Below are 21,595 nucleotides of genomic sequence, written 5' to 3' on the forward strand. Positions count from 1 at the left end.
TCACGACTCATCCACTCCGCTTTGCCGGGGCTGGCTTTCTCTACACTTTGATTGCTTTCAATGATACATGCCTGCATATGAGCCCTTTTCCGGCCAGTCACAGAAATGGCATCGTATTTCATGCCGTCGTTTTTCCAGAAACGACTGCTCAAATATGTCCTGTCTCGCGTGGGCCTCGTCGAAACGGAGGCGTTAGATCTGGATAACCTTGGCATCAGTTGGGGCCAGCGCTCTGTTGTTGAGCTGAGAGATATTGGCTTGAAATTAGATGTGAGTGGAGTGTTATCCCCCTGCGGGGGGCGGGGCGTCTCGAAATCAACAATCGTGGAAGATGGAGCGGTGCAGGCTGACAGTTTCATATGGAACAGAAATTATCGACCCTCCTAAACATACCTGCTTCGTGCCAGCTACTTAGTGCCCGTGTTCGCCTTCTTCGAGTCACCCTTCCGGCCGACTTCCACAGCAGCGGCATCGTTTGTGAGGCGGACGGCATCGATGTACACACCCGACTATTACCGGAGGAACCAAAGAAAAGCAAACATGGAAAACGGAAAAGCGATGGCCTCGAATCTCCCACGGTTCCCACGCCGTCAGGTCTTGCGGAGTCGTTCCTTGAATCTGAGCCGAGGGAGGAAAGGGAAGAGCTACAGGCTGCTATATCGTCACAATCTCAGGTTCTGCCACGCGATCCTTCAGCTTGGAGCGCCAATGATGATGATGAAGAGCTTGGCCTTGGGGCCGAAACGTTGTCTCTACCGAGCTTCGTGGCTGGGTTCTTGAAAGGCGTCATGGATCGCTTTCAACTCCAGGTCAAGAATGTCGTTGTGCGTGTGGATATGGAGTTGAAACAGGATGGAACGTCAAAACGGCAACCAGAACATAAGCCGGACCTGGTTGCGGCTCAGCTTAGTATTGGGGCAGTCGATGTACATGGGGTATCTGGGGTAACTGTTGGTTCTGGGGAGGGTTCACTCTTGCGAGAAGGGAAACGACTCGTATCAATCACCGATGTCAGTGTTAGTTTGATTTCGGACCCGACAGTGTTCTCAAACTACTCTCGGTTCGCCACTCCTGCGTCTCCCACGACGACCATGCGGTCGAGAGGTAGCCAGCCATCAAGCAGAACACCCTCACCTGCTCCATTATTAGATCATTCTGAAAACTCTAATAACTCTTATCGCTCTGACCATTCAGATCCTTCAGATCCTTCAGATCAATTTGATCAGGACCCTCTCGCTATGACTCAGTCTACGATATTAGAACCACCACGAGAATTTGGCCACTCTAGTGCCACCGCTCGTGGCTTGGGAGAATCTGCATTTTCTCATGATGGCCGATTTTCAGACGCGGAATCCGAGTCCGGCAGCCATCCGGGAGGATATCTAGAAGATTCCCAGGTGTTTGGAGATGATCCATTCCAAGACAATCCGGCATATCTAGACTCGGTGATTGACGCTCAGTTTGATGACTTCAATGAGCATTCGCCAGTGCTACAGCCTAGAGAGGATCGGCTGTCAGGAAGTGGATGGAGAAGTCATTACTCGTCTGGTCCGGGAATTTTGAACCAAAGCCATCATGCTGAATATCCTGAACAGCAACCACCGCTATCAAGCAGCCTGCATGCCTCTAATGCCTTCGAAACACACCAAAGCCAGATTGGCTCTGAAATTAATGAATCCACGCAACTTGAACAACAGCACAGCAATTACTATGACAACGAATATAATGAATTATTGCAGAGGAGTGCTTCATTGCATTCTTCTCCCCCACCTTCAGAACCTGAAAGCCCAGGCTCAAAAGAAGAAACCCCACATTCTGACCTTATTGAGTCTAAATATTTCTCCCATGACGAAGCGCAAAGCCTCTACATGAGCGCTATCAGCCAGGGCCCTGATGCGAGTTTCACGCCAAACATGCCTGGAGCATGGGGTTCTTTTGACGGCGCTTCACATAACAAAGGCTCTTCTGATAATGGCAGTACCAAGGCTGCAGGTGTTGATCATACTGAGCCCGCTCAGGCGCAAGGCGAAACGATGCCGAAAATTCCAGATTTACCAAAAGAACCCCCCGCTGAACAGTATACTTTGGACGACCAAGCCAAATGTCAGCATCTGCCCGGCGACCGACCTTCCACACCATTATCGTCTGGTCTTACCGGAACTAATGAAATTAGAAAACCTGTTCTGTCGGTCGCCCGGGTCTTGCTTTGGGTTCCACCCCAAGCTTCGGAAGACGAAGCACCAATGCAAGAGCCGTCAATACCGGAAAGAGAAAAGACAGAAATCGATCTGAAGGAGTCTACGTCTGGCTTCGGAGATTACGCGCCCGAAGAAAGCTTGCTTGCCTCTAGGGCTTATGCATCCACTCGATTTGGGAGAGCTGTTTCTGAGCCACGAACCCAGGCGAGTACTAGTCCTGAATTACCTGAAATCGCCGTGGAAGTATTTTTGGTCTCCATCCATTTCGACATCGCCACTGGTTGGCTTTTGACCAAGATCGGACAAAGGGTTTTGCATGCTCTTGGCACAGCTGAAAAAAATCTGTCTGAGAAGCAATCGCCGAAGGACCAGCCCTCGCGCCAACCACCTGTTCATCTTGTCGTTCATGATCTTTCGGTCAAATTCATTGAACATGTTCCAGGACATGCTCATGCGTCCAAACACGATGAGTCGTCCATGTCTTCTCCGTACTCTATGGAGGATGTAATCCTTCGTCTCACAGTATCTGGTCTGGACGTTCGTCTTTCTACGCAATGCTCGATGACGAATTTAAATCTTGATGTCTCCAAATTTACATTTGGATTCGCTTCCGAAGATCTCATTTCATTTAATGAGACATTGAGGATGCGTGAATCTACCCGTGATATGATGAACCCCTCACAGGGAGATATCTCTATCTCTCTAGTAAAATCTGCAGACCTGGCCAAGGTTGAGGTCTCCACGCTTCCTCTCCATGTCAATCTCAATATCCAGCGTCTGGAAGAGGTCCTAGGCTGGATGGGTGGTCTGAGTACCATCCTCGAACTTGGAAGTTCAATGTCGTCCGTGTCAACAGTGAAAGGCAGTCCACCCTTTTCAAAGCAACGTCCGCGAGGGGTGCATTTTGAGACGCCCATTCCAGTCACCGAGACGGCAAATGGCAAGTCAATGCTGTGGAAAATTAACGCCCGGGTTGGCGCCATACTTTTGGACGTTATAGGAGAAACCCATTGCCTTCAGCTTACGACGACCGCTGTCAAAGTCGTGAGCAGATTCGAAGGCATTGGCATTCAAGTAGACAAGGCGAAATTGGTTGGACCGTTCTTACTTGATGACAATTCAGTTGATACACCTGCAAAAGTTACTCTGGAGAACATTCGCCTCGAGTTCCTTTTTGCGCCCAAGGAGGTTGATCTTGACCGTCTTTTGACGTTGATTACTCCTTCCCAGGACAAATACGAAGAGGAAGATGATATCATGCTGGACACATTGCTGCGGCAGCGGCGGCAAGGATCGGTTCTTCGTGTGACTGTGACAAGCATGAAAACGCTGGTTTCAGACATCGGTGGATTAGAACCCCTGTCATCTCTTGGCGTTGAGCTAAGCCGGCTCTCCAACGTCACCAAGTATCTACCGGAAGATGACCGGCCCGGGATTCTTACCCTCCTGCTGGTGCGTGGTCTTGAAGGACACGTTCACGTTGGCGGGAAGGTCGGGGACATTAACACCCATCTTACCGATGTCGAAGTTGCACATATTACCATGCCTTCGCTTACCGCAGCTCAGATTGGGAAGATCTTTGTACACCGAAACAAAGATGAGAAGCTGATTGGGCATGCTTTGTGGCCGTCGGACAAATATGAAGACCCAGACCAGTCGAGTCCGCCGGTCCTCATGGCTCGGTTCATCCCCGATGAGATGGACCCGACCTACAAGATCAAATTGCATAGCCTTCTCGTCGAGTACACGGTGCCGGCAATCGCAGCCTTCCTTGGACTGGGTATTGACACGACGAGCGCAGATGTGGCTAGTAACATGGCCAATTCCATCGCGAATTTAGCAGAAAATCCAGCGCCATCACCATTGATAAGCTCACCAGGGAAATCGGATTCATCCGGCTCTTCTGCGAAGCCAGTCAACCTGGCAGTTGTGTTCAGAGACTGTGTTCTTGGACTTAATCCTCGCAATTCGCAAGCGAAAGGACTCGCTGTGTTTACCAATGCCAAATTTACCGGTAGTTTGAATGACGATGAATCTGCAGAAGCATCGTTGGATATTAAGAAAGCTTCACTAATGGTCATCGACGACGTCTTCAATGAGGGTTCATACAATTTGCACCAACGTGACTCGGCCGTTGCTCAAAGTAGCCAGGTCCAGGCGTACATCGATCAAGGTTATGTTCCTGTTTCCTCTATATCATCAGCAACTGCTGGTGTTAAGTTGGCGACCGTTGCCGAAGACGGGACAAAATCACTGGATGTCGAGCTCAGAGATGATCTGTTGATTTTGGAGACTTGCGCGGATTCAACCCAGACACTCATCAGTATCATGAACGGACTTCAGCCTCCGACTCCGCCTAGCGTCAATGTCAAATATCGAACTGAGGTCATGCCTCTCCAAGACATGTTTGCCTCTTTCACTGGAGATGCTTTCGCGGCCGCTTCTCCTCTTTCCGCCGATGATGACTTGTCAACCATCGCCGAGGAATCGTCCGTTGAAGACCAGTTGACCGAAGAGCTCGAGTATGTTAGTGACTTCTCTGCGAAACGGGATGGCTTTGGCGCAGGAGGCTCCGATGATCTTCTGGACAGCTTCCATTCACAATACCATGTGTCTTCCAGCCTGACAGAATTGGACTTCCAGGAGGATCACTTCGCAAAGAAATCCGCCGTGGGTGGAACTGCGCATCGGTGGGATTCCACTCAGAACACCTACGGTCTCACCAACGATACGAAGCTACAGCGGAGTCCTCTTCGGGTCAGAGTGCGAGACGTGCATTTCATCTGGAACCTGTTCGATGGATATGACTGGCAACGCACTCGCGACACTATCTCCAAAGCTGTCAAGGACGTCGAGACCAAAGCTACTGAGCGACGTGCCAGGGGCTCACGGGTGTCACCTTCTGTGGAAGATGATGAAGAATCCGTCATTGGAGACTTCCTTTTCAACTCGATCTACATCGGGATTCCGGCCAACAAGGATCCGCGAGAACTTCACCGCGAGATTAACCATGACATTGATGATTTCACCAGCGAGACCGGGAGCTATGCGACCTCCACAACGGTGACCGGAGCCGGCAGCCGCCAGGGCCGATCTTCTTCTAAGAGGGAGAAGAAGCTGCGTTTGCATAGGAGCAAACAGCACAAGATGACATTTGAATTGAAGGGTGTCTGCGCCGATTTGATTCTTTTTCCGCCCGGTTCAGAAGAGACGCAGAGCTCGTTAGATGTGCGCATCAAGGATCTGGAAATCTATGACCACGTCCCGACGTCTACATGGAAGAAGTTCGCTACCTACATGCACGAGGCTGGGGAGAAGGAAAGCGGAACGAGCATGGTCCACCTTGAAGTCCTGACTGTGAAGCCCGTACCCGAACTAGCTGCATCAGAGATTGTTCTGAAGGTTCGTATCAAACGCTCACAAGTCGATTTATCTAACTCTGTTGCAGGCTACCGTACTCCCTATCCGTCTACACGTTGACCAAGACGCCCTCGACTTCATGAGCCGATTCTTCGAATTCCGAGATGAATCTGCCGAACCATCCAGCACCTCAGGCGATATTCCCTTCCTACAACGGGTAGAGGTTAATGCGATCCAAGTGAAACTAGACTTCAAACCCAAGCGAGTCGATTACGCAGGCCTCCGATCCGGCCGAACAACCGAGTTTATGAACTTCTTCGTCCTCGACGGGGCAGACATGGTCCTCCGCCACGTGATAATCTACGGCGTCTCCGGATTCGACCGACTAGGCCAAACGCTCAACGACATCTGGATGCCAGACGTTAAAAAAAACCAGCTCCCGGGCGTCCTAGCCGGTCTCGCGCCAATTCGCTCCCTCGTCAACGTCGGCGGAGGCGTCCGCGATCTCGTCGTCGTTCCAATGCGCGAATACAAAAAAGACGGCCGGATCGTACGAAGCATCCAAAAAGGCGCCGTAGCATTTGCCAAGACAACCTCCAACGAGCTCGTCAAGCTAGGCGCGAAACTTGCCATCGGAACACAAACCGTCCTCCAAGGCGCCGAGGATCTCCTCACGACCCCTTCGCCCTATGACGAGGATGACGAAGACGAAGCGAAGAAGGTCTCGCTGTATGCCGACCAGCCTGTGGGTGTGGTGCAAGGCCTTCGTGGCGCATATAGTGGTCTCGAGCGCGATCTGCTGTTAGCGCGCGATGCTATCGTTGCGGTTCCGGGGGAGGTTGTTGAGAGTGGGAGTGCCAAGGCTGCTGCGAAGGCTGTTTGGAGGAGGGCGCCGACTGTTATTCTTCGGCCTGCGATTGGGGTTTCGAAGGCTGTTGGGCAGACACTGCTTGGGGCGGGGAATTCGCTTGATCCGAGTAATCGGCGGAAGATGGAAGATGTAAGTGTTCCTAGAATCTGGTTCCGTTGTTCCTCGTGGCTAGTAGCCCAGGTTGGACATGAAGATGGCGTGCTGACTCCTTGTGCAGAAGTACAAACGGTACTGAGTGGCCCTTGCATACATATTGTTATCGTTGTTATTTGTTATCTCGTTTCTTTTTTCTTTCACTTCAGTTCGATACCACATGATGCATTCTCTTAAATTGCCTTGTTTTACTTTGATACTCCCCGAGCATGTTTTTGTTAAATCTGTGTGCATGATTCGGAAGTCCTGGATTTGTTAATAAAGAATTCTCCATTGATCGCTACATATGTAGTATATAGTAGGTAGCAATCGTCCCGAGGTCATCAAACTCAGATCCTATACAATCATTCGGTCGCACGGATATAAACATAACCGAACAGGTTCTCCACTGCATGGACGTACAGGGTACCAACTCAGGCAGGAAACCGTTAATTTTAATCATGCATGTGAAATTGGAAATGCATGGGGCTGAGTTTGAAGGTCGATCAGGTCGCACACCCTTTGGAATATGAAGGGGGCCGAGCCCAAAGTCAATATCCCACTACACCCCAATACTAAATCCTAATACAAATCAAACCCCCACAACCAAAGAATCATGAATGATGAAACTCGATAATCAGGTACCAAGATTCAAAGTTCACCACGACCGGGGAACAACCACGAAGATAAACCACGAGAATACCCAAAAGAGAAGGAGAACAGGAGCAGCCCGACGAGCCTTACATTGGGCACAACCAAGTCATAGTCATGATGCGTATACATTGTCACCCTACCAAGTCACCAAGCTCCCCTAGGCAATCATTTACCCAATGAAGGAAATCCCTGATGTGGTCCACGCGTTGTACCTGGGAGCGAAGAAAGAAAATTCTTCATCGCCACACCAAGTCCACCAATCACCAAGCTAAGCCACCACCGGCTGGGTAGGAATTTGCCTTACTCGGGGCTGGACTCAAGACGAAGGCTTCGTTCTGTGTGCCGAGTGGTTTTGCTTGGTTTGAGGCGTTCGTGAGGATTATTGCATTTTGGGGAGGTGATTGGTGGAGGGGTGAATTTTGGTCAACGGGAGGGTGTGCGCTAAGATCAACTAGAGGCGCACTAAAGAGGCCCTTATGTCCCCAGATCGCCAATGGTGTGGTGTGGATTGGAGATTGTATGCAGGTGATGTTTGTTAGGGGGACAATGGGTATTCTTCTATTTATGATTTGTTTTTATTATGATATACATATGTACGCCGTAGATGATATAAACAAATATCAGCCCAATACAACCCTTTCGTATACGACATACAACGTAGTATATTCACTACGTGTGAACAGTTCACCGACTTTTCAATTTTCTGCCCATAGTTAACGATGACGTTAATGAGTCGTACATAATTGTGGACGAACCGTGGGTCATTGTCTCTTCGGTCTGTCTGGACTCCTCTCTTTCGATTCTGTGGCTAATTCTTTAACATTCCCTTGAATCTGCTTTCTCGTCATTCTCGGCTTTGGTCCCTGGCCTTGTCTGGTTCGGCTCTAGACTCTTGTTATCCCATGTGGATAACGTGGGTTTGAGTGGATATCGCCAGGTACTTCCGTAGGCACTTCCGTTCGTCCCGTTTTTTTTTCTTTTCTTCTTCTCTATTGTTGTTTTAATTTAAAATCCCTTCCGTTCCTTGCATTGGGTTGTGATCTATGTTATCGCTTCCTTAACGGGTACGAACCTATCTCAATCCCTTGCAGCGCAAATCTGACGAATCAAATTAAGTGTGGAGAAGTGGGTTCGATCTACGCCTGCATCGGATATGTCGACAATCTAAAAAGTGGACATTGCAAAGAACAAGAGGGAACAAAAGATAAAAAAGAAGCAGGACTTTCAACACTGGGACAGATAAATCCAAGGACGAAATCTGTGATGTGCGCAATTGCAGAGTAAACATGAATAATCTTACTTACTCTGCCACCGATGGAGTATGGCAAGGTGAACTGCTGGACAGCCCCCTCTGCCATAGGTGTTTGGAGATCCACGATCATGCATATACTCATGCATGTACTCCTCCCTCCAACCCGTTTTCGGATGACGCTTTGTCTCTCCCCCTCGATCCATCCATTCTGGTATCACGGGTTCCCTCTCCCTCCATGATTACCGCAAATTTCTCTCCAAATCTGCAGACCGCGTCGATGATCCCGTCGATCATGCAGGTAGGAAATTGAAGCGAAAGACTGCCGCGTTGCATTTGAATCGTCCACCTGCCCTCGACATCTCTTATCCTGTCTCTGTGTCTTCTGCGGCCTCGAGTCCTCCGCCGCTGTCTCCTTCGTATTCACACAGCATCATCTCCCAGTGGAGTGAAGAGCCTGAGATCCGGGAAGCTCAAACCGGTAAGCTTTCCCTTTCTCAATTGACTTTCAGATCTGGAACTTTGATTAACCTTTTCAATAGTTCGTTACCAGCCTCAAAGCCCACGAGTTCCTCAAAGCCCACGAGTTCCTCAAAGCCCACGAGTTCCTCAAAGCCCACGAGTAACTCTTGTCTCGGAAAACGGCACTCGTGCGAGGCCGAATAGGAAGCGATTGGTGAGTAAACTGAGACATCACAGGAGTACCAGCCCGCTAACAAATCCAGAATACCTTCCGTGAAAAACTCCAAAAGAAAAACCAAGCACAAGCTGAAGCTCGTGCGAACGAAGTATCAGACTCAATGCTGGCCAGTACGCAGGCCGTTGCCACCGTCTCACACGGTGGCGCCTGCTTTGAGATCCTGAATCCGCGCAAGTCGCTGGATCTAGCCCGCATAGTCTCATACATCGAAGACGTCGACAGCTGCTCCATGTTAGACAACCGAGACTCAACCTTCTCCCTCGAACAAGGCCTGGACCGGGTGTCCTTGTCCCAATACACTGATGTCTCACTGCCATCTTTCTACTCGACAAACTCGCTATACACCTCTCTCCCAGACGAGCCATCTACTCCCAAAGCGACTGACATTCCCTCATCGTCGCCGGGGATCCGCGATCGTATTCGCTCGCTCTCAGACTTCTCCCTCAACGAACAATCCTTCAAGTACTGGAGCAGACCTGTACAAAACGACCACGACCATGACCTTACGGACAATAACGACTACGACCCCCAAACCCCCATGACCTCCATCAGAGAAGAATCAACCCCACCAGCCCTCTCCCACAGCCACACGCACTCCCGGCGCCCTTCAACACCCTCAACGCAAGACTTCTACTCCGAAAGCGAAATCGGCGAGCCCGGCTCACCAGTCTATGCAAACGGCGAATGGGCCCAAGTCGACGAGCGCGATAGAGGCATTTTCTTCGAAATGGAAGACTCCCAACCAGACACAGACACCTACGAAGACCAACAACCAGCAACGCCCTACGAACACCACCACAGCCACAGCCAATACCAGGAGCCCGCCACGCCGCACGAAACACCCCTCTCAACACCCATCACTTCGCCCTCCCTCGACACATTCTCGAAACACTACTACGACCCCTACGACCCGGTCTACTTCGACCCGCACGTGCAATCTGTGCTTGCCGCTGCGAACGCAGAGAACATGGGACTGAGGGGCAGTCCTGCGCGTGCTCTTGATGAGTTGCAGCGCGGCCGCGAGCGCGAGTTGAGGGGCGAGAGGAAGGCGCAGAGGAAGGGGTTGAAGAAATTCTTTAGTTGGAGGTCTGGAAACTGACTTAGACTGTCTTGATTCTGGATCTTGGGCTTGGTAGTGATTGGGGTGTTTGACTGGTTCTGGGAACCGGAATGACTGCATGATTGAATGGGATCTTGAGGGTTCTGTTTTTAGCATGGCGATTTGGTGTTGGTGGAGAACTGGATTCTTTCTTTTGTTCTGGTTTACTTTTTCTCCTCCTTCTTATTCTTCTTCTTCTTTTTATTTTTTTCTATTTTTTTTTCTATTTTTTTCTTATTTTCCTTATTTTTCTTCTTCCTTGTTGTTTTTACTTATCTTTTTTTATTACTATCCGAGTCTGAGACTCGACTTGTATCCAAATTTACAATTACACTTGACGAATGTCAATTTTGGGGTTCTTTCATTGGTTACTATATCTACCACCGCAACCTAGACACTAGCCCTAATGCCAATGGGCAGAGTAGTCATTTGTTGATATGTAATTCCTTCATGCATATAAGACTTGCATATAAGCATACAACGCATGCATATAACCTTAAAAAAAGCCCGTTTGCGTAGAAAATGCAAGAAATATATTTTCCAGGGTATCAACAACACCAACCTAACTATGTGCAACCCCCCCCAAAACGCTAAAAGCTAATCATCCCGCTCAACCATCGAAGCCAAAGCAGCACTAACTAGACTCTTCCTCCTCAACCCAACTCCATCCCTCTTCCCAAAAGCATTCGCATGATGTCCATGCCCACCATGATGCCCACTCCCCTTCTCAACCCGACTAGCCAAAACCCCCGCAGAACTCTTCCTCCGCCTCTCCTCAGGCCCAAACCGACTCCTCGCAAGCCTCCGTCTCGGCGACGCCCGCACAGGCAATGAACTAGGATGGCACTCGTCTTCGTCTTCTTCCAGTAGACTCCGCATCGCTTCTACGGAACTCTCGTTGCACTGCATCCGCGAGATATGCTGTCTCTGTGAGCGAATGTCTGGCGGCGGTGCGAGGCCGAAGTCCGCGTCGGCATCTGGAAAGGTCGGGCTAGACGCTGAGGCCGATGAGAGAGAGAGATCGTCGTCGTGGTCTGTGTCGGGCGGGGTGAGGACGTAGCCTGTGCGGGGTGGTGCAATGGGGTTTGGGTGTGATGCGTGAGGGGAGAGGGTGTGTTCGTGGAGTTTTTGGGTGAGGGTTGAGATGGAGAGGCGGTTGTGGTTTTTAGTTTGGGCGTGTGCCTCGTACGGGTAGGGGACTGATGTTGGCGGTTGGGTGCGGCGGCGGCGGAAGCGCGATTGCGGCGAGGGACAGCGTGAAGAGAGCGGGGAGATTAGACTGTCATTGTCGACCATCAGGCGCTCTTCTGGGTCGAGGGCTAGTCTTGTTGGGCGCGAGGAGGGCGATGAGAATGAGAAGTCTTCGAACATGGTGCCGGTGCTAGTGCTGGTGCTTCAAGCGCTTTCGTTGGGCGAGTGCGGATTGCGGGCGATGGGGGTTGTTTGGCCTGGATCCGTGCCTGGGTATCGCCGCGATTGGGAGAGTCGGGATCTTGCAGATTGGATGTCGAATAGATATATGCGGGCTTGGGTATTTGCCTCTCAGAGAAAAAATTGGCCTTCAACCAGTGGTTGAGGAGGAGGCGAAATGCACGTGACTGGAACCAAACTGCGCACTTTGTTGCCGCTTTCAGGGGTATTGGGCTTCTTTTTTTTCTGTTTGTATAGGGTCTGAGAGGGTGTAATTGGTTTGATTGGGAAAAATCATTTGATTATTGTGAAGTTCTTTTGTTCTGAATCCTTGTCAGATCCTGGTTCTTGAGTGCATGACGATCGTGTGGATACCCGTGCCCTAAGATGGATCTACAGTCAGGCTGTCGAAGATGTTACAATATAGATGAGTAGGGAAGTATAATACTGTCAGTAGATCTTGAGCTGAATCTCAATCCTATGTTTTCCAATAATATTATGTCACTTCCTACACCCGCACACCTTTTATTTGGTCGATGGCCCTCCTTTTCCGTTTGTAGGTCGCGTTTTTGTTACAGCAGAACTAACCTGATTCGGCGTTCAAATATTGATATGTCAATTCCACTAACGTTGGAAGGCCTTCGTATAAAGCCACGGCTACAACGCGCTTGTGTCTTTTGGTGTAAGGTCAACGTTGCTCAGCACACACCATCACAAAGCAATCCCGCTCAATATGTTTTTAATGTCCAGCTTAAAAACGAAGACTACCCCTCCTCTCCATCGCCCAATACCTGACAGCCTTGAAAAAGGAACCTCTCACGCAAAAGGTACAACAGTGCCTTGTGGGCCCAGGAAGATGACCTTTCTCATTGCCACGAGGTGGTAATTGGTCAGCGTGAGAAGGAATATGGCATGTTTCTCTACAAGCTGGTAATGGGTCAACACGAGGAACAGCGGTAACAGTGGGAACCACTAGAGCCGCTGGGGACCCATGTTGAGTGGGAAATAAGTGAAGATGGAGAGCTATGCATACACTATTTGGTGGATCTGGACGTTGAGCACCCAATTTGGGGGTTTTGTGAAAGCAGAAGAAAGTTATGCAAATTTGGATTTAGCTCCGTACGTACGGAGTACACATGTATATTATGGAAATATGACAAGTGAAGTGCGAAAAGTTGATAGATCTCAAATGGTAGACGCCATCTCACGTATCCAACGTGGCTTCACCCTAGGTAAAGAGAAACCTCGCTGGTCCAATTCCGAACATTTTTTTGAAACACAACAGATTTCCACTGTGACGCTACAAAATCTGCCATCCTCGACTCGATCCATCTCTCATCTAATCTACACTTATACAATTTCAATTCAAAAATGACAATTCAAAACTACTGGACAAGGTCGACACTACCCAGCACAGAGAATCACAATGCAGTACCGCTCGAAACGTTTTCCGTGCCTTCTATGTCGAGCAGAATAAGGATCACCTCCTAGCTACCTATGACACGGTTCAAAAGGCCAACTAGGCCACTCTAGATTAGTTTGAATAGAAATACACCAACCTCCCGAAGGATATGGCTCTGGTGTGAGAGATATTCCCCTAAGGATATGAATGGTGGTACGAGTAAATGACAATGGAGGATTTTAGCGATCGAGTTAATATTTATGTTCAAGTGGTCAAGATTCTCTAAATCCATTTAATGTTATTACGAGGTAGTTGAACATAATTGTCATAAATCAGCGCCATTAAATTATCATTGATTGTAGTGCTCTAAAGTTTTTGCCGACGTCTTTGCGGGGGAAATATACTACTCGGCAGACTATCGCGGACATTTGTCCGACACTCCACTTCTTATCAATGCTCCAACAGCTCCAATCTCAGGTATAAAGCAAATCCCAATCTCGCATTATGCTGTGGCCTCGGGTTTCGAGAAACATCTTACCAAGATTATACATACACCCCGTCAAGTTCACCCGACCATTCTCCACATCGAGAATACAAGCCATGTTCACAACGGAGCTTTCAGAAGCTGAGGTCTCGGCCCTCAGAGCCAACAAGGAACGTCTGGCTACTGATCTTCACCACTCGTGCCAGTGGGGATATGGCATCAGATGGGGAGAGTAAGCTATATATTTCCTTTTTCTTGGGACATCGTTAATCATAATGTCGATCAATAGTAATCCTACAGATACGGGTATGCAGCGTCTAGCGTTATCAGAGGAGGATAAGAGCGTCCGGGATTGGTTCATTCAAACAACCAAAGATCTCAAATGCAATGTTACTGTAGATGAGATGGGTAATATCTTTGCTGTTCGTCCAGGTCGGAGAGCAGACGTACCCGCCACCTTCATCGGAAGTCACCTCGACACGCAACCGACTGGTGGGCGATATGACGGTATCTTGGGTGTGCTTGCAGGAATCGAAGTTCTCAAAACCATGAATGACATGGGGTTGGAGACAGAGGGAGGGGTTGGGGTTGTGAACTGGACGAAGTAAGTTCGCAAATTTGACACGAGGAAGATTCTTGCTGACAATTTCCAGCGAGGAGGGCGCTAGGTTCCCCGTAAGTATGATTTCGAGCGGTGTATGGGCCGAGTGCATACCATTAGCACATGCTCATGGTCTTAAAGAGGTACCAACTGTAGCCTCGCTACCGACCGCAGCATCCGCACCAGAGACCATGAAGAGTGCTCTGCAGAAGATCGACTATCTGGGGGAAGTTCCGTGCTCGTACAAATCGTCTCCGATGGCAGCTCATTTCGAGCTTCATATCGAGCAAGGCCCACACCTGGTGTCCGCAGGCCAGCGGGTCGGAGTCGTGACAGCCGTGCAGGCCTATAGATGGTTTAGACTTAATATCATCGGACGAGACACGCACACTGGAACCACAGCTTTCGAGCACCGAGCAGACGCGCTGTACGCATTCGCTCGGATGATGGTGCGAGCGCGCGAAGTTGCAGCTGCGAAGGGGTGTCTAGCCAGTGTAGGCATTGTCGAGGCAAAGCCTGGCAGTGTTAACACCGTCCCTGGGCTTGTGAGTTTTAGTCTGGACATCCGTGGACCGGAAACAGAGCAAGTTGCCGAAGTTGAGAAGGAGTTGCGCGCGGATTTCGATGCCATCGCTGCCGCTGAGGGGGCTGGTATTGGCAAGCCTTGCCGTGTTGAGTGGACTCTTGATTTCGACTCGCCTGCTGTCAAGTTCCATAAAGATTGTATTGATTGCGTGCAGGAGTCGGCACATGCAGTTGTTGCTGATGCGCCTGTTGCTGACCCGAAATCACTGGTACGGCCCATTATGAGTGGTGCTGGTCATGACAGTGTTTTCACTTCGAAGCGTGTCCCGACAAGCATGATCTTTATCCCATGCAAGGACGGTCTCAGCCATCACCCTGAGGAATTCTCCACCGCTGATGATTGCGCTACTGGGGTATCGGTCATTCTGCAGGCTGTGGTTCGTTATGACCGGAAGAGATTCGCATGATATGGCCCGGAGAAAGCCCATTGTATTTAGTGAGCAGGAGAACATGATAGTCCAGGAACAATACAACGTCTACGCAGACTACGTGGTCTACTTCGAATTGAATCAAACTGATCATGAAACCGTGGAAACATAGATTTCTTTATTTTTTTTTGTTTCCTGTATCCCCAAGCCCCAATAAAACTGGGCGGGATCTAGACGCCCCGATTCCAGCCCGTTTCGAAATCTAATCCGCACAGAAGCCCGGGAACGTCAAGAGAGCCCTAGGATGACCGAGAAGTGGTTGACAGGACACCAATGCCTCTCAGCATTTACTGCTGGGGAGCGGCACCGCGGCCACGGCCGAAGCCACCACGGAAAGAGGGAGCGAACTCGCCGGGGGCACCGCCCTCCTTGCCACCCTCCTCGCGGCGGCGGTAACCGCCCTCACGGGGAGCGCGGGGACCGCGACGCTCACCGCGCTGCTCCTCACCACCCATCATGCCGCGGGGGGAGCGTGGGAACGCTGCTGCTTGATGTGGGTGGCGGGGACAACCTCAGCGGGGAGGTGGAGCCACTCACGGAGGTAGTCCAGACCCTGTTGTTGAATTAGCATTATATTATTGGAAGCATCAGACAGGTATGAATCGTACCTCGGGGGTGAGGGTGTAGTAGTAGTACTGCCACGAGAACTGGGTCTTGACGAAGCCGCGGGAGTCCAGGGACTGGAGGGCCTTGATGACATAGAGGTTCTTGGTGTCAATGTCAGCGTGCTTGGGAAGGTTGTAGTCCTTCTTGGCCACGAGCACACCCTCTGCAAGGTAATTAGTTATCTGTATAATTATTTGGCGAGCGCAATGGCGCAAAACTGTGCTGCGCCGACAAGGGTTCTCAGTACATACCACGGAAGAGGTACTCGTGGATCTTCTTGCGGTCGTCCTTGGGGATAAGCCTGGGCCATTGTCAGTGAATCTGTTTGAATGTGATAGCAAGAATAAGGGGCCAACGTACATTGTCGCGAGTTCCTGTTGCAATTCGGGGAATCGCTTTGACAACGCCCGAAAATATGGTAGATTTAAATGATGGACTGAAAGTGGAGCTTCGCAGCGAGAAAAGTGCGATGATCCATTTTGGGAATGTAGGGTTGATAGCCCTAATCGCAAATTGTGGTACAGGTCAGGTGACCTTACTTGCAGCCCCGTGACTTTATTTACTATTATGTCATCATGCAGTAGCCAACAAATCACGTGTTTGATCTCTGCCACATAATGCCGCTCACGTGATAATCTTATCGCAAATGATCGTCCAACCTTGAAGTCTTGACTGCTGGCACTTCCTCTACAACTGCCTTCAACCTCGGAAACTTCCCGCATTCTGAGATTATATCAAAGTATTGCCACAACATACTCTCACCATGGCTTCCTCCAACGTTAATGTTCTCCTGGAGTCTTTCCCGGGACTTTCGCTCCCGGCGACTCTTTCATTCGCTTTGCCGTCGACGGCGAGCATCTCAGACCTCACCGACAAAATCGCCTCATATCTCCCGACATCTATATCGCTTCGGTCCCTGGTATTGACTACAACAAACAATAAACAGCTTACACCCTCTCCGGAATGTGTCCGCTCACTCCTTTCCACCTCCGGTGGCGTCTCTACCTCTACCCTCCTTCCGCTACGTCTGAGCGCCCAAATGTGCGGTGGTAAGGGTGGTTTTGGGTCTCAACTACGTGCCGCTGGTGGCCGCATGTCCAGCAAGCGTAAGCGCAATCAGGGCGACAACAATAGCTCTAGCCGCAACCTCGACGGCCGCCGCCTACGCACCGTCAATGAAGCGAAGGCACTTGCTGAATATCTCGCTGTTAAACCTGAAATGGACAAGAAGGAAAAAGAAGAGCGCCAACGCCGATGGGAGTCTGTTGTGGAAATCGCCGAAAAGCGTCAGGATGAAATTAAGAACGGCACCGGAAAGGGAAAGGTTGATGGACAGTGGATGGAAGACAAGGAGGAGATGAGCGAGAAGGCCCGTGAGGCGGTTCTGCAGGCTATGAAGGACGGCGCATGGACAGACAATCTCCGCGACGCGATCCTGGGTGGATCTAGTACTAGCGCCAGCGATGAAGGCAGCGAGGTCGATGATTCATCCAGCGAAGATGAAGAAATCGAAGGGAATGGAAAGTCTTCAAGTGCCGCTGGGCCCTCTGTGTCTCAAAAGGCCGCCCCTCGGAAGTTCATTGGCTTTGATGATGATGACGAATTTATGAGCGATTCCGAAGATGAAAGCATGGATCAATCTACCAAGGGCAAAGGAAAGGCTCGTGCTTGAGCTTGTACAAAATGTCTACATTCGACAATCAGGGAATGGTTTAACGACGGCGTTTCTTCTTCTCTTATGGATATTCTGGGTTTTTCTAGCGCTTTGGGGTTTCAGCGCATTTTTTGTCCAATAGCTCAACCTCCGGCGAGAGGGTTCAAGCAATAAAATTTCATAATTCGAACAAACTCCTTCTATTATCGCGTAAAATCGTAGTCAAATCAACCATGGAATCGCATTGTTCGCATTGTTCTCGTACGGTGGCCCGATTGTGCCATGGGCGCTATCGATAACGACCGTATCTGCGAAAAAAGCTTAGGGACTCCGCAAACCTGCCACTGTACGCCCACCATGTCACTTTGTTCCCGAGGCGCGATACTCAGAAACACGAAGTTGAATTTGTTGGGCCTGGCCTTAAACCCTGTCGCTCGCTTTTCAACTCAAAGCCTGTCGTTACGATCTCGCATCACGCCGCAAAACAATGTCTTTCCAAAGCTCCACAGCCAATCCCGTTGCTTTTCAGCAACTCCTTTTCAATGTGAACAGCCTCCGCTCGAACCGTTAGCCAATCTTCTGCCTGTATGCTGTCCGGGTTGTGGTGCATTCTCACAAACCGTCGAGGAAAACGAACCGGGATACTACAAACCATCACGAAAGCAAACCCGAAAGCTGCTGTCCGCGATAAACGGAACAACGCCCAAAATCGATTTAGACGAGGCTTTTCCAGACGATCTCATCGATGAGGCGGTGCCGCCCAAGCCCATTCGAGATGCGGCTTTCCCGGACGATGCTGTCGAACCCGAAGACAATTTCACTGGGTCGTCCAGAGACCGAATTACTCATGTCTGCGACCGCTGTCATGACTTAATACACCACAACAAAGCAGTGGATTCTCCCAAGCCCACAATTCTATCAATACGAAACTACCTGGAAGAATCACCGTACAAGTGGAACCGTGTTTATCATATCATTGATGCGGCTGATTTCCCGATGTCTCTCATTGAGGGGATTCATTGGTCTCTCATGCTCCAGCAGCAACGTTCGAAAAACCGACGGGCTCCGACCGAGAAATTTCTACGTGGACGGAAACTTCCAACTATCTCCTTTATTATCACCCGATCTGACCTATTGGCGGCGACAAAGGAGCAAGTTGATTCGAAGATGCAGTATATCCTCACGGAGCTCCGAGCTGCTTTGGGAAGATCAAACAGAGATTTCCGTCTGGGAAACGTACATATGATCAGCGCACACCGTGGCTGGTGGACGAAGGAAGTCAAGGAAGAGATCCGTGAACATGGCGGTGGTATCTGGGTTGTTGGCAAGGCCAATGTTGGAAAGAGCAGTTTCATTGAAGCCTGTTTCCCCAAGGATTCCAGAAATCTCGAGGATGTTGAAGAATGGATGGAGCGTCGTCAAAAGCAAAATACCCAAAACCGACGAACAGCACGTCATGACCCTAACAGTCTCCTACCCCCTGCCCCTCCTGAAGACCTCTACCCTGTGCTCCCAGTTGTTTCTTCCCTGCCAGGCACAACGGTTTCGCCCATTCGCATTCCCTTCGGTCGAGGAAAGGGAGAGGTCATCGACTTGCCAGGTCTGGAGCGTGGTCTTTTGGAAGACTTCGTTAAAGATGAGCACAAGCGCGATCTGATCATGACGAAACGAGTCAAGCCGGAACGCTGCACCATCAAGCCGGGACAGTCACTTCTGCTGGGTGGCGGTCTTATTCGGATCACTCCTGTGAACCCTGAAGACACGGTCATGGCAGCCAGTTTCCTGCCTCTTGAATCTCATATTACCAACACGCCGAAGGCGATTGAGATGCAAGCCGAAGAGCGACAGTGTCCGGGAACTGTGATAATGAAAGAGGGCGTCGGAAGCGAAATGTCCTCGGCGGGCAAGTTCGACTTGAAGTGGGATACCACTTCATCGAATCTGCCTATAACGCTCGCCAAGGCTGTGAAGGACAGAGGTGTTCCAATTCCCAATTTGCCATATCGAGTCATGTCGGCAGATATTCTCATCGAAGGATGTGGTTGGATTGAGATCAGTATCCAGATCCGCACCAAGCGGAGCACTGAAGAAGAGCATTCGTACCCTCAAGTCGAGGTTTTCAGCCCTAATGGCAAACATGTTGGATCGCGACGTCCGATCGAATGTTGGAATTTCATTGCGGATAAGCAGAGACTTGACAAGCGTAAGCGACCGGGCTCGAGATCTTGATGTGATTTGGGCAAGTTTTTGAGCCTGTACATTAGGCCATTGGGCATAGCGATTTGGCGTTTCTCCTCTCTGATTGTTTGGATTTGTACTATCAAATAGGTTCACCAGATGTATTATTATGTTTATATGTTATACTATATAAGTAATATGTTACTCAAATATGCTCGAGGGGTCCCCGCACATGGCGACATGCAATTAAACTTTCGACTTGAAATTGACTCTTGACCTCATTTCAACTTCTCTAATCTTGAATACTTCCTCGTTTCTCTTGTTAAAATATTCACCTACTTCAATATCTGACAATGTTATCCACCCGAGGACTAAAAAACGTCAAGGAGCTTGATGTGCCATGGCGCTTTGCTCCCACTCAGACATACGACCGAGAAACAAACCCAACAGGACTGATCTCATTTGGCATGGCGGAGAATGTAAGTATTTCTCCTCCTAAATATTTCAAAATCAAGGGCTAATCCCAGTCAGAAACCAATGAAAGCCGAGATCGCCAAATATATCAATGAAAAGGTCTATACAGCAGCCTCCTGTTCCATACATATACAAGCAAGAAATACCTGACACCTCTTATAGGTCACTTTCACACAAGATGCTATCAGCTACCGCTCAAGTGCACCAACAGCAGCAACATTACCGGTCGCAGCAGCAGCTCATTTAAACAAGATCCTTAGCCCACATGCTCCAATTAACTCCGAGCAGATAGTCGTCGCAGACTCTCCAACCTCTTTGGGCAGTATGCTCGGATATAGCCTTGCAGAGCGGGGCGATGGAATCCTTGTTAATAGGCCTGTATACGGTCGCTTTGAGCTCGACTACGGTGTCGAAGCGGGTGTTGAGATGGTCTATGCGGATACTGCAACAGAGGAGGCGTTTGCCCCTGCTTCGGTGGAAAAGTATGAGCTTGCCTTGGCTGCTGCGAGGAAGCGTGGGGTGGAGGTTCGGGCGGTGTTGCTTGTTAACCCGCATAATCCTGTTGGTGAGTATGTAATGAGTGACATTTTGGATCAAATCGAATTAATCGGTTGGGATTAGGTCGGTGTTATCCAGCCGAGACGCTCAAGGCTATTGCCCAGTTCTGCGAAAAACATGCTCTCCACTTGATCAGTGATGAGGTCTATGCTTCTTGCGTCTTTGATACGGGTGATCCTGAAGCCGTACCGTTTACGTCTATCATGTCCCTTGATTTTTCGGGTTTGATAGACCCAAATTTCGTTCATGTTTTATATGGCTTCAGCAAGGTATGGACCAGAAAACCCCAACGAAGCTACTTGAATTAAACATATATTTCGTATAGGACTTCGCATCAGGGGGTCTTCACCTTGGATTCCTAGTGACACAGAACCACCAACTGCGACAGGCATGCAAAGCAATTCTGTAAGATTACTCTCTTACATATCATACATTATCCATGACTTCTAGTCCATTTCTAACCAACTAACCATACAAAGGAGACTCCACGGCGCATCACAAGCAGCCGTAGAAATTGGCACAGCAATTCTCAAAGACCAAGCCTTCGTATCAAGCTTTACAATGAAAGCACGGGAGAGTCTCGCTTCGGCATACCGGCTTACAACATCGATACTAGACAAGGAAGGTATCAACTACATCAAGGGCGGGTGAGTACCAAACAAGCAATGGTTTAAACAAATAATTAAATTGATCAGGAATGCGGGCTTCTTTGTGTACATTGATTTATCGCCATATCTTCCCTCCGAGGATGTTTCTCCCAGAGAGCGGGAATTTGTTCTTGCACAAAAACTTCTTGATGCTGGTATCTTTTTGCATCCTGGTGAAGAGCATTCAACTGATGTTGGATGGTTTCGGTTGGTTTTCTCGCAGGATGAAGAGACCTTGAAGGAAGGTCTGAAGAGGTGAGTGTTGGGGTTGCTTCATTGTTGATCGACTTGGCTGATAAATTTGG

The 21,595-nt window shown here is 49.6% G+C and overlaps 8 protein-coding genes across 8 annotated transcripts; 6 read left to right on the forward strand and 2 right to left on the reverse strand.

The window, feature by feature from the left end:
* Window positions 1-105: 105 nt before the first annotated feature.
* On the forward strand, window positions 106-6,664 carry atg2 (uncharacterized protein; the record flags this gene model as incomplete). The annotated part of the gene is made up of 4 exons (XM_057239225.1): window positions 106-270; window positions 369-5,600; window positions 5,647-6,558; window positions 6,647-6,664. 4 exons carry the CDS (start codon window positions 106-108, stop codon window positions 6,662-6,664), a joined length of 6,327 nt encoding a protein of 2,108 aa, XP_057098520.1.
* A 1,837-nt stretch (window positions 6,665-8,501) lies between these two features.
* N7529_003699 (oxidoreductase, short-chain dehydrogenase/reductase family) lies at window positions 8,502-10,263 on the forward strand (the record flags this gene model as incomplete). The annotated part of the gene is given in 4 exon segments (XM_057239226.1): window positions 8,502-8,765; window positions 8,780-8,945; window positions 9,070-9,140; window positions 9,190-10,263. The coding sequence occupies 4 exon segments, from the start codon at window positions 8,502-8,504 to the stop codon at window positions 10,261-10,263; spliced, it is 1,575 nt and encodes a 524-aa protein (XP_057098521.1).
* A 597-nt stretch (window positions 10,264-10,860) lies between these two features.
* On the reverse strand, window positions 10,861-11,634 carry N7529_003700 (uncharacterized protein; the record flags this gene model as incomplete). Its single annotated transcript, XM_057239227.1, has 1 exon — window positions 10,861-11,634. One exon carries the CDS (start codon window positions 11,632-11,634, stop codon window positions 10,861-10,863), a length of 774 nt encoding a protein of 257 aa, XP_057098522.1.
* Window positions 11,635-13,675: 2,041 nt separating this feature from the next.
* On the forward strand, window positions 13,676-15,152 carry N7529_003701 (M20 family metallo-hydrolase; the record flags this gene model as incomplete). Its single annotated transcript, XM_057239228.1, has 3 exons — window positions 13,676-13,791; window positions 13,849-14,163; window positions 14,213-15,152. The coding sequence occupies 3 exons, from the start codon at window positions 13,676-13,678 to the stop codon at window positions 15,150-15,152; spliced, it is 1,371 nt and encodes a 456-aa protein (XP_057098523.1).
* Window positions 15,153-15,460: 308 nt separating this feature from the next.
* N7529_003702 (40S ribosomal protein eS10) lies at window positions 15,461-16,198 on the reverse strand (the record flags this gene model as incomplete). The annotated part of the gene is made up of 5 exons (XM_057239229.1): window positions 15,461-15,657; window positions 15,711-15,726; window positions 15,782-15,942; window positions 16,031-16,080; window positions 16,140-16,198. Coding segments are annotated over 5 exons (483 nt in total), but the record flags the coding sequence as incomplete, so codon positions are not given.
* A 344-nt stretch (window positions 16,199-16,542) lies between these two features.
* Window positions 16,543-17,451, forward strand: N7529_003703 (telomere maintenance SDE2 family protein; the record flags this gene model as incomplete). Its single annotated transcript, XM_057239230.1, has 1 exon — window positions 16,543-17,451. The coding sequence occupies one exon, from the start codon at window positions 16,543-16,545 to the stop codon at window positions 17,449-17,451; it is 909 nt and encodes a 302-aa protein (XP_057098525.1).
* Window positions 17,452-17,790: 339 nt separating this feature from the next.
* N7529_003704 (uncharacterized protein) lies at window positions 17,791-19,662 on the forward strand (the record flags this gene model as incomplete). The annotated part of the gene is made up of 1 exon (XM_057239231.1): window positions 17,791-19,662. One exon carries the CDS (start codon window positions 17,791-17,793, stop codon window positions 19,660-19,662), a length of 1,872 nt encoding a protein of 623 aa, XP_057098526.1.
* A 302-nt stretch (window positions 19,663-19,964) lies between these two features.
* Window positions 19,965-21,549, forward strand: N7529_003705 (pyridoxal phosphate-dependent aminotransferase; the record flags this gene model as incomplete). Its single annotated transcript, XM_057239232.1, has 6 exons — window positions 19,965-20,090; window positions 20,248-20,650; window positions 20,707-20,912; window positions 20,969-21,048; window positions 21,123-21,290; window positions 21,339-21,549. 6 exons carry the CDS (start codon window positions 19,965-19,967, stop codon window positions 21,547-21,549), a joined length of 1,194 nt encoding a protein of 397 aa, XP_057098527.1.
* Window positions 21,550-21,595: the final 46 nt, after the last annotated feature.

Source organism: Penicillium soppii, assembly GCF_028829465.1.
Source record: "Penicillium soppii strain IBT 18220 chromosome Unknown utg000004l, whole genome shotgun sequence".
Lineage (NCBI taxonomy): Eukaryota > Fungi > Ascomycota > Eurotiomycetes > Eurotiales > Aspergillaceae > Penicillium > Penicillium soppii.